This window comes from Balaenoptera ricei, chromosome 17 (genome assembly GCF_028023285.1).
Source record: "Balaenoptera ricei isolate mBalRic1 chromosome 17, mBalRic1.hap2, whole genome shotgun sequence".
Lineage (NCBI taxonomy): Eukaryota > Metazoa > Chordata > Mammalia > Artiodactyla > Balaenopteridae > Balaenoptera > Balaenoptera ricei.
The window spans coordinates 52,762,641-52,773,955 of NC_082655.1; the positions used below are offsets into that span (position 1 = coordinate 52,762,641).

Sequence of the window (11,315 nt, forward strand, 5' to 3'; positions counted from 1 at the left end):
CTGAAATATAACTTTGGCTATATACAAGAAATTTTTCATAACAATAATAAAAACATGTAAAATAACATGTGTAGGAATAAATTTGATTTAACATAAGGACTTTGTCTAATGCTGTTCAAGACATAAGTATAACATTACCCATTTCAAAGGGTATCAACTCCTGCCTGTGGAAACTTTTTCCCTGGAGACTATGATCATTAATTTTAAAATATGTACACATAAAAGAGTCAACTCTCACAGGAAGATAAAAGAATAGATGGGTTAGTTTTTTCAGATCAATACCAGAAATCTACCCAATGAATATTAAAATAATAAGGTAAATGCTTTATTGAAGTTGAAAGAGTCACAGTTATTACCGCTGGTATCTGAAAGATTTTTAAAATCTCAACTATCACTGGGACTATTACCTATTATTAGTCAGTATATTGGTGACCAAATAATAGATCTATGAATCTGATGGCTATGAAGAAAAGTCTTGAGAAAAATATTCTGGGTTAGGCTGACTGTATAAAATAAGAAAATACTGTAAATTGTATAAACTTGAAAATATTTATATTTATAATTCTTATGATATCATAAATCAAAAACTACAAAATTAAAATAAAATGGGAATAAATTTCAGAGCAAGGATAATGGGAATTATCTCTTATTTTTCTTAAAAAATTTAAATAAGAATTGTCCTAGTAAAAATTATGTGTTAGATAGCTTATGAAAGGCAGTAAAACTAACTCTGGGTAGGCACAAGAAGACCTGTCAGAAACAAGGGGCCTGATCATCGGTAAGCCAAGTGACCTCTCTGAGCCTTTGTTTTCTCTCCTCTTTAAAAGTATTTTTTATTTGAAGCTCTGAGAGTTCATAAAAACCCTCATTTTACTGGGTAAAATACTGGAGACCTACAGAATAGAAATGGCTTCAGGAGGATAAAGCAGGAATTGCACATCTATGTTCTTTCCATTCCACTATGCTGTCAATAAGACTCCCAGTGTGTCTACCAACCCTCAAATGCCCCACTTCTTTTCTCTGGGGTAAGTACACTGAAAACTATGGCAGATCCTCTAGATTTTCCCCACTCACTTGGAATATTGAGAAGTGGAGAAGAAGACACATTGCTTATAGCTATCATTTGAGATAAAATGGCTGCTGGGAGAGAAGACATAGGCATCTTGACGGCTCAAAGGCAACTAACCAGAGGCTATCTGAGAGGCAAATGACCACTCTTTTCCTTGAGGCATCACAAAGCAGAACCCTCAAGGTACTGATAGGTTGAGTGTTATGGAATCTTCATGTTCACAGTTCTTCTACGTGTGTACAGCATTCTGAGAGGGAAACTTAGACTAGGAAGAATGATATTCTAGTCTAGTGGAACTTATGAAGGAGGCTTTGTGAGCTATAGTGAGTAGTAGGACTGAAGAGGGAAATAATATTGTACAGGCAGATACATCAGAATCAATAGCATACATGAGTCTAGGTTAGGTAAAGGAAGAATTCATGTCATTGACCTTCCATTGTCCAGAGCCTTTTTTCAGCTTACTAAATGTCTACATTGAGTATTGGAGACCCTTTTTGTAGCAGCAGCAACAGGATATTAATACTGCTTTCCATGGCTACATACATAGAGTAAAACATACCCTCTAACGATCAGACACCAATAAACTCACCATATTCAGCGAGGTGTGATATATGTTTCTCTTATTTTCTGCTGCTTCACAATAATTAAGGTTCATTACAATGTCTAGGATTTAGAATCTTAATATATCTTTTACTTCTGTGTATCATCTCAGAAGGGTTTTAAAATTATTTTCTGGGGTCATAACTATAACGGGTTATGCACAAAAAGACTGTGACTGACTCCTGAGCATGATATATAGTGATAACTATTTATACATGAACTTCATCTAGAAAACACTAATAACAAGAATTGAAAACTTTAGTTGTATTACAAAAGTAACACGTTTATCTTGCAACAGTTCCTATTGAATTGTCTCTGCACAATAAAATTACTTCACCATAACTTTTCAGTTGAATATATTTTCTTGCCCCCAGTTCTATAAACTCTGGACTCAGTGTAGACTCAATTTTTTTTAGGCTCATCATTGCTTTTAATCTTATATTTTTTTCTACACTAACCAGCTACCTTCACCTGTATGGCTCCCACCTCAGATGGCACCTAGCCATCCCAACTGTACCCCCTGTGAATTCCTATGCCTTCATTTGACAGACTATCCCAGATCAGTTCTCTTCCCAATATTACATTTAAAGCTCAAAGAACCAAGGACATCTTTTAAAAAGTTAATTATAAAATACTCCTGCATTTTTCATGGATTTTAAACAGATGGGGCTATATTAGATTTTTTTTTTTCCCTTTCGCAAGTTGTTTTGATCAAATGATGTAAGAAAAGAGGTTTTCTAAGGCCCTAAGTTCATACTGATCAATTTCCTTTCTGATTCCAATTTCATAAGTTCTTATTTTTATTTATTTTCTAGTTCTTTGTCCTTATTTTTAAAATTTTCACCTTTTTTCTGTTCTCTATTTCATATACAAAAAACTATATGTACTGAAAGATAATTAGCATCATAATAACTTCACATCAATTGGACCTTGCTTGAAAACAACTGAAAAATATACATGTGTGTATATATATATACACATATATGTATATATATGTATATATATATATATATATATATATATATATATATATATATAGTGACAATGCAAGTAAACAAGAACATAGAACATTAAGGGAGAAATAGCAAAATAAGCAATTAAAAAATCTTACTTCACTGTATCTAAATCTATGTAATCTTCATGATTTTGTGTGAACATCTGTTAGTATCTGCTGGTATATGTACAAAGAGAATCCAACAAATCACAAACTCAGCTTCCCCCAAATGTTTTTGATTAGTCCCTGCAATATATTCTGAATAGTCTTAAAATTCATTCCAAGAACAATAACATAATCACTGATTTGTCTTTGACAGACAGATGTATGAAATGTTTTGTCAGTTCCTGGGTAATCCTCAGAAGTCTACTCACTTCTCAAATACTTACTTGTAAAAGTATCCTGTGCAAGTCACTTAATCTTAGTCTCAATATCCTAATCTACACAATAAAGGTAATGATAATACCTCATAAAAATGTTATGAACACTAAATTTTCAATGAATATAAAAATTTTAATGAATATAAAGGTCCTAGCACAGTTTCTAGATATAGCAATCACTCATTTAGCATTTTTTACTAGTAATAATAATATTATTATTACAGAGGTAAACCTTGAGAAATGTACACGGATTAAAAAAGTTTTAAATACATAAATAGTTTTTCTCAAACTTACATTTTATATGGGTTCAACCCTTCCTGCTACATAGTCAACAGTAACATATTACAGGTTTGTTTTTCTAGATACACCTTAGGTATCCATCCCATATCACAAAACCAATAATAATAATAACCAAATTTACCATGATAATTTTCTATAGACTATTACTATTTCAAATGACTTAATTCCAGAGAGAATAATGCTTCAATTAAAATTAAAGCAATTCAACATGTATATTTGTATTTTAAAGTATAATTATCAAAATATTTATATAAATTAAAACTAGTTAGTTACAAAACTCATTTATGTAAAATAAAGTGCTACATCATATAATTGACCAATCTGTCCTTTGAAAGACAGTCTATAAATTACATATGCACATGCCCATAATAACTGCAAAACAAAATAAATCATTAATATATAAATATATTTATATATGTACATATTTTTTCATGTGAATGATTAAAAATAATATTCAAATTAACTAGAGTGTATATAATCTGTATATAGTCTTACTCTAATTAATGAAGTACAGTATTTATTTTTTGTTTGTTTATACATATATGGAAATGTATGGAAATGAAACTTATATGGAACTTTGTACACCTACTTCAATCTGTGTCAAATTTGCTAATAAAAAAATGAGTACACATTACAAAAATATTGTCATTAATTTATGACTTAAATTCTTTTGTTTCATTTCCTGTAAATTGCTCTGAGGTATAATTTTTATGTCCTCACAAATGGTAATTTTTACTGTGAGATTAATTTATAAGCAATTTAAACTCCAACTGATAAGTTGAATAATGTGTTGATAAATACATTACTAATGAAACAAATCTGGGCTTCCCTGTTGGCACAGTGGTTGAGAATCTGCCTGCCAATGCAGGGGACATGGGTTCAAGCCCTGGTCTGGGAAGATCCCACATGCCGCAGAGCAACTAGGCCCGTGAGCCACAACTACTGAGCTTGCGCGTCTGGAGCCTGTGCTCCACAACAAGAGAGGCCACGATAGTGAGAGGCCCATGCACCGCGATGAAGAGTGACCCCCACTTGCCACAACTAGAGAATGCCCTCGCACAGAAACGAAGACCCAACACAACCAAAAATAAATAAATAAATAAATTAATTAATTTAAAAAAAGAAAAAGAAGCGTTTTGCCCAGCCACCTCTAAGACCCTCTTAAAAAAAAAAAAAAAAAGAAACAAATCTTTTTTCCAGAACCAATTGTGAATGATAAATTGGTGTACACACATATGAATATCTATTTATCTATAATGTATAAATAATATATTACCCATAATCAAAAAATCTTTTGTTTTGATTAATGTCAGTCTCTTGCCATATATAGACCTAAGCAATAGTACATTCATGTACAAATATTCACAGGACTTGCCACAGATATACATATTCTTTAAGTGTATATTAAATTTTAATCACAAAACTGTGGTCTTCTATTTGAATGGGTTATTTATTTATCTGAAGAAGGGGATTAAATTTCTCAACTGATGTAGCTACACACATTTGTGTAATTTGTCACTCTGCAGTTAAGGCAGTTTCTCCAGAGCTGCATTAATCACTGCACCTGTGAACTGAGACCTATTCTGAGTGTTTCATTATGGTATATTTGTAAACTTTATTAGGAAAGATAAGTCAACTTAAGATAAATGTGCATGATTTAATAGAGGATCTCAAAGATTTACCAAAACAATTTCCCTGTCAGTCTAGAGATTCACAAGTATATGTTATATCCAAGTAGGTTTATTAGATGAATAAAATTAACTAGTCACATTTCCAAAGATTGTGTAACCCTTAGATCAGGCATGTAACTCTTAAATAGCAAAGTCTAGAGAGGCAATAAGCAAAAGGCTGAACAATCACAGAAAATAGCCCCCAGGTACTAGCAAAGTGGATCAACATTTGACTCAGAAACTAGGAAACAAGAACAAAGAATGATAAGCAAGAATAAAGACTGATAAGACTGATAAGGGCTTCACCAATAACGAATGGAAAGAAATGAATCAGTTATAGTAAACCATAATACTCTTATATGTATATTATTATCATACGAAATTTCAAGTAGACAGAGGTTCAGGTGCCATATCAGCCATTAACCAGCTCTGCCCTATATGACAAGTTATTTACAGGCCTCAGTTTCCTTGTAGGTAAAATGGAAAGATATCTATCCATAGGATTATTTTGAAGGATGGAAAAAAGTAGAGATCACTTAATGTAGCTTGTTTAATACAGTTGTCCAATTAGTGTTAGCTCATCTTTTTAAATCTTCTCTATATGTTTATATATCTATGTTCTTGTTTAGTGACCATAATAGCTCAATCTTACAGGACTGTTATAGGAATTAAATGAGGTGAGCTCATCCTTTCTCACAAAAACACGAAAATCACAACTACTGAACAACCAGTGACAAAAAATTGCTGGAAACTACAAAACAAATACCCTACATCAAAAGACAAAGAAACCACTATGTGACATTAGGAGGGGCACAATCACGATAAAATCAAATCCCATACCCACCAGGTGGGTGACCCACAAACTGGAAAATAATTATATCACAGAAGTTCTCCCACAAGAGTGAAAATTCTGTGCCCCACGTCAGGCTCCCTAGCCTGGGGGTCTGGCATCAGGAGGAGGAGCCCCCAGAGCATCTGGCTTTGAAGGCCAGCAGGGCTTGATTACAGGAATTCCACAGGACTGGGGGAAACAGAAACTCCACTCTTAGAGGGCGCACACAAGGTTTTGTGCACACCAGGACCCAGGGGAAAAAGCAGTGACCTCATAAGAGCCTGGGCCAGACCTACCTGCTGGTATTGGAGGGTCTCCTGTGGAGGCTAGGAGCAGCTGTGGCTCACTGAGGGGACAAAGACACTAGTTGCAGTAGTTCTGGGGAGTACTTATTGGTATGAGCCCCCCTGGAGGCCGCCATTTTCTCACCAAGACCTGACCCCACCCAATAGCCTGTAGGCTTCAGGGTTGGGATGCCTCAGGCCAACCAACCAACAGGAAGGGAACATTGTCCCACCCATCAGCAGACAGGCTGCCTAAAGTCATCCTGAGCCCACAGCTGCCCAATAAATGCACCCCTTGACATGGCCCTACTCACCAGAGGGACAAGACCCAGCTCTACCCACCAGTGGGCAGGCACCAGTCCCTCCCACCAGGAAGGCAGCACAAGCCCCTTAGAACAGTCTCATCCACCAGGGGACAGACAGCAGAAGCAAGAAGAACTACAACCCTGCAGCATGCAGAATGGAAACTGCAATCACAGAAAGTTAAATAAGATGTGACAGCAGAGGAATATGTACCAAAGGAACAAGATAAAAACCCCAAAAGAACAACTGAGTGAAGTGGAGATAGGCAACCTACCTGAAAAAAAATTCAGAAAATGACAGTAAAAATGATCCAAGATCTCAGAAAAAGAATGGAGGCAAGGATCAAGAAGATACAAGAAATATGTAACAAAGAGCTAGAAGATTAAGGAACAAACTATGAGATGAACAATACAATAGCTGAGATGAAAAGTACACTAGAAGGAATCAATAGCAGAATAAATGAGGCAGAAGAACAGATAAGTGACCTGGAAGACAGAATGGTGGAATTACTGCTGCAGAACAGAATAAAATAAAAAGAATGAAAAGAAATGAGGACAGTCTAAGAGACCTCTGGGACAACATTAAATACACCAACATTCACATTATAGGGGTCCCAGAGGAGAAGAGCAAGAGAAAGGACTGGAGAAAATATTTGAAGAGATAATAGCTGAAAAATTCCCTAACATGGAAATGGAAACAGTCATCCAAGTCCAGGAAGCACAGAGAGTCTCAGGCAGGATAAACCCAAGGAGCAACACACAGAGACACATAGTAATCACACTGACAAAAATTAAATACCAAGAGAAAATATTAAAAGCAACAAGGGAAAAGCAACAAATAACATACAAGGGATTTCCCATAAGGTTATCAGCTGATTTTTCAGCAGAAACTCTAGAGTTCAGAAGGGAGTGGCACGATATATTTAAAGTGATGAAAAGGAAGAAACTACAGGTAAGAATACTCTACCCAGCAATGCTCTGATTCATATTAAACAAAGAAATCAAAAGCTTTGCAGACAAGCAAAAGATAAAAGAATTCAGCAAAACCAGACCAGCTTTGCAACAAATGCTAAAGGAACTTCTCTAGGCAGAAAAGAAAAGGCCACATCTAGAAACAAGAAAATTACCAATGGAAAAGCTCACTGGTAAAGGAAAACATACAGTAAAGGTAGGAAATCATTCACACACAAATATGATATCAAAACCTGCAATCATAAGGAGAGTAAAAATTTAGGATATTGGAAATACATTTGAAATTAAAAGACCGGCAACTTAAAACAATCTTGTTTATATATAGGCTACTATATCAAAACCTTATGGTAACCGCAAACCAAAAACCTACAATAGATACAAAGACAAAAAAGAATAAGGAATCAAAATACATGCTAAAGTTAGTCATCAAATCACAAGAGAAGAGAACAAAAGAGGAAGGAAAGAAAAAAACCCTAGAAAAACAAATCCGAACAGTTAACAAAATGGCAATAAGAACATACATATCAATATTTACCTTAAAAAAGGTATTCCATGCAAATGGAAATTTTTTAAAAAGCTGGAGTACCAATACTAATATTAAACAAAATAGACTTTAAAATAAAGATTGTTACAAGAGACAAAAAAGGACACTACATAATGATCAAGGGATCATCCAAGAAGAAGTTAAAACAGTTGTAAATATATATGCACCCAACATAGGAACACCTCAACAGATAAGGCAAATACTAACAGCCATAAAAGGTGAAATTGACAGTAACACAACAATAGTGGGGGACTTTAACACCACACTTTCATCAATGATGAAATGATCATCCAGACAGAAGATCAATAAGGAAACACAGACCTTAAATGACACATTAGACCAGATCGACTTAATTGATATTTATAGAGCATTCCATCTGAAAGCAGCAGGGTACCCATTCAAGTGCACATAGAATATTCTCCAGGAATGATCACATGCTGGGCCACAAAGTGAGCCTTGGTAAATATAAGAAAATTGAAATCGTATCAAGCATCTTTTCCAAGCATAACACTGTGAGATTAGAAACCAACTACAAGGAAAAAGCTGTAAAAAACAAAAACACATGGAGGCCAAACAATATTCTACTAAACAACCAATAGATCACTGAAGAAATCAAAAAGGAAATCAAAAAATACCTAGAGACAAATGAAATTGAAAGCACAATGACCCAAAACCTACAGGATGCAGCAAAAGTAGTTCTAAGAGGGAAGCTTATAGCAATACAATCTTACCTCAGGAAACAAGAAAAATCTCAAATAAACAACCTAACCTTACATGTAAAGCAACTAGAGAAAGAAGAACAAATAAAACCCTAAGTTAGTAGAAGGAAAGAAATCATAAAAGCAGAGTAGAAATAAATGGAGACAAAGAAAACAATAGAAAAGATCAATGAAACTAAGAGCTGGTTCTTTGAAAAGATAAACAAAATTGATAAACCTTTAGCCAGACTCACCAAGAAAAAAAGGGAGGACTCAAATCAATAACATTAGAAATGAAAAAGGAGAAGTTACAACTGACACCACAGAAATACAACCAACTATATGCCAATAAAAAGGGCAACCTAGAAGAAATGGACAAATTCTTAGAAAGATACAATCTCTCAAAACTGAACCAGGAAGAAGTAGAAAATATGAACAGACAAATCACAAGTACCAAAATTGAAACAGAGATTTAAAATTTTCCAGTAAAAAAAGTCCAGGACCAGATGGCTTCACAGGCAAATTCTATCAAACATTTAGAGAAGAGTTAACACCTATCCTTCTGAAACTCTTTCAAAAAATTGCAGAGGAAGAAACACTCCCAAACACATTTTATGAGGCCACCATCACCCCAACAACAAAACCAGATTAAGATACTACAAAAAAAAAGAAAATTATGGCCAACATCACCAATGAACATAGATGCAAACATCCTCAACAAAATACTAGCATCCAAATCCAACAATACATTAAAAGGATCAAGTGGGATTTATCTCAGGGATGCAAGGATTTTTCAATATCCGCAAATCAATCAGTGTGATACAACAACAAATTGAAGAATAAAAACCATATTGTCATCTCAATAGATGAAGAAAAGGCTTTTAACACAATTCAACACCCATTTATGATGAAAACTCTCCAGAAAATGGACACAGAGGGAATATACTTCAACATAATAAGGATCATAAATGGCAAACCTCAGCCAACATCATACTCAACAATGAAAAGCTGAAAGCATTTCCTCTAAGATCAGGAACAAGACAAGGATGTCCACTCTAGCCACTTTTATTCAACATAGTTTTGGAAGTCCTAGCCACAACAATCAGAGAAGAAAAAGAAGTAAAACTGCCACTGTTTTCAGATGACATAGTACTATACATAGAAAATTCTAAAGATACTACGAGAAAACTACTGGATCTCATCAATGAATTCAGTAAAGTTGCAGGATACAAAATAAATACACAGAAATCTGTTGCATTTCTATACACTAACAATGAAAGATCAAAAAGAGAAAGTAACAAAACAATCCCGTTTACCATTCATATATACAATGGAATATTACTCAGCTCAGCCATTAAAAAGAATGAAATAATGCCATTTGCAGCAACATGTATGGACCTAGAGGTTATCATACTAAGTAAGTCAGACAGAGAAGGACAAATATCATATGATATTGCTTATATGCAGAACCTAAAATGAAATGAACTTATTTACAAAACAGAAACAGACTCACAGACTTAGAAAACAAACTTATGGTTACCAAAGGGGAAAGGTGGGGAGGAGGGATAAATTGGGAGTTTTAAAATAGACAACCAAGGACTTCCCTGGAGGTCCAGTGGTTAAGAATCTTCCTTCCAATGCAGGGGACATGGGTTCAATCCCTGGTGGGGGAACTAAGATCCCACAGGCCACAGGGCCACTAAGCCCACGCGCCACAACTACTGAGCCCATGCAGTCTGGAGCCTGCGTGCCACAACTAGAGATAAGCCTGTGTGCCACAACTAGAGAAGCCCATGTGCTGCAAAGATCCCATGTGCTACAACTGAAACCCAACACAGCCAAATAATAAAATAAAAAAACTTTTTAAAAAATAGATAACCAACAAGGACCTACTCTGCTCAATATTCTGTAATAACCTAAATGGGAAAAGAATTTGAAAAAGAATAGATATATGTATATGTATAAATGAATCACTTTGCTTTACACCTGAAACTGACACAACATTGTAAATCAACTATGGTCCAATATAAAATAAAAATTAATTTAAAAATAAATTAAATAAAATGAAAAAAAGAATAAAATGAGACAATGTTTTTAAATGCTTACCACATGGCCTTGCACATGTAAGTACTCAAAATAAGTAGTTGTGATTAGGCATTTCCAATAGCAGCAGTGAGAGCAGCAGTGGTAGTAGTGTTCCATATGCTGAGTTTAAGATTTTTCAGCTAATAAATCTGCTGTCACTTTAGGTAGAATCCACTACTTAATTTGAGTCCCAATTTGAGTGTGCCATTTTTATACTAAGAGTAAAAATAGAACAGACACTTTGAGCTCCTGTCTTTGTGTCCTCAGTTCTGGCAAATAGTAGCAAACAAAAATAATCATGTAATAAGTGATTTACACTTTCCTGACACATTCCCTTTTTTTATGCGTGGCCCAATCTTACTCCAGACTACATATATGTAATTTTATTTAATGAATGATGTAAATCATTTTGAAATGTAAAGATAAACCCAATTGTATCTAATATTTATTTACAACAATTCTAAACCTGGCTTCTGTTATTTTTCATCTTAATAATAACCAGTGTTGCATGATGCTTTATGAAATCAAAGGGTTCTGAATGCATTTGAGCATTGCAACATTTCCACATAAGAAATGCAAATAGTT

The 11,315-nt window shown here is 34.5% G+C and overlaps 1 protein-coding gene across 1 annotated transcript in view; it reads right to left on the reverse strand.

The window, feature by feature from the left end:
• Window positions 1–1,162, reverse strand: part of CNBD1 (cyclic nucleotide binding domain containing 1) — a 414,652-nt gene extending 413,490 nt beyond the window's left edge. Inside the window, 1 exon segment of the mRNA XM_059901721.1 lies at window positions 1,075–1,162. Coding sequence (XP_059757704.1) covers window positions 1,075–1,162 — 88 coding nt within the window.
• Window positions 1,163–11,315: the final 10,153 nt, after the last annotated feature.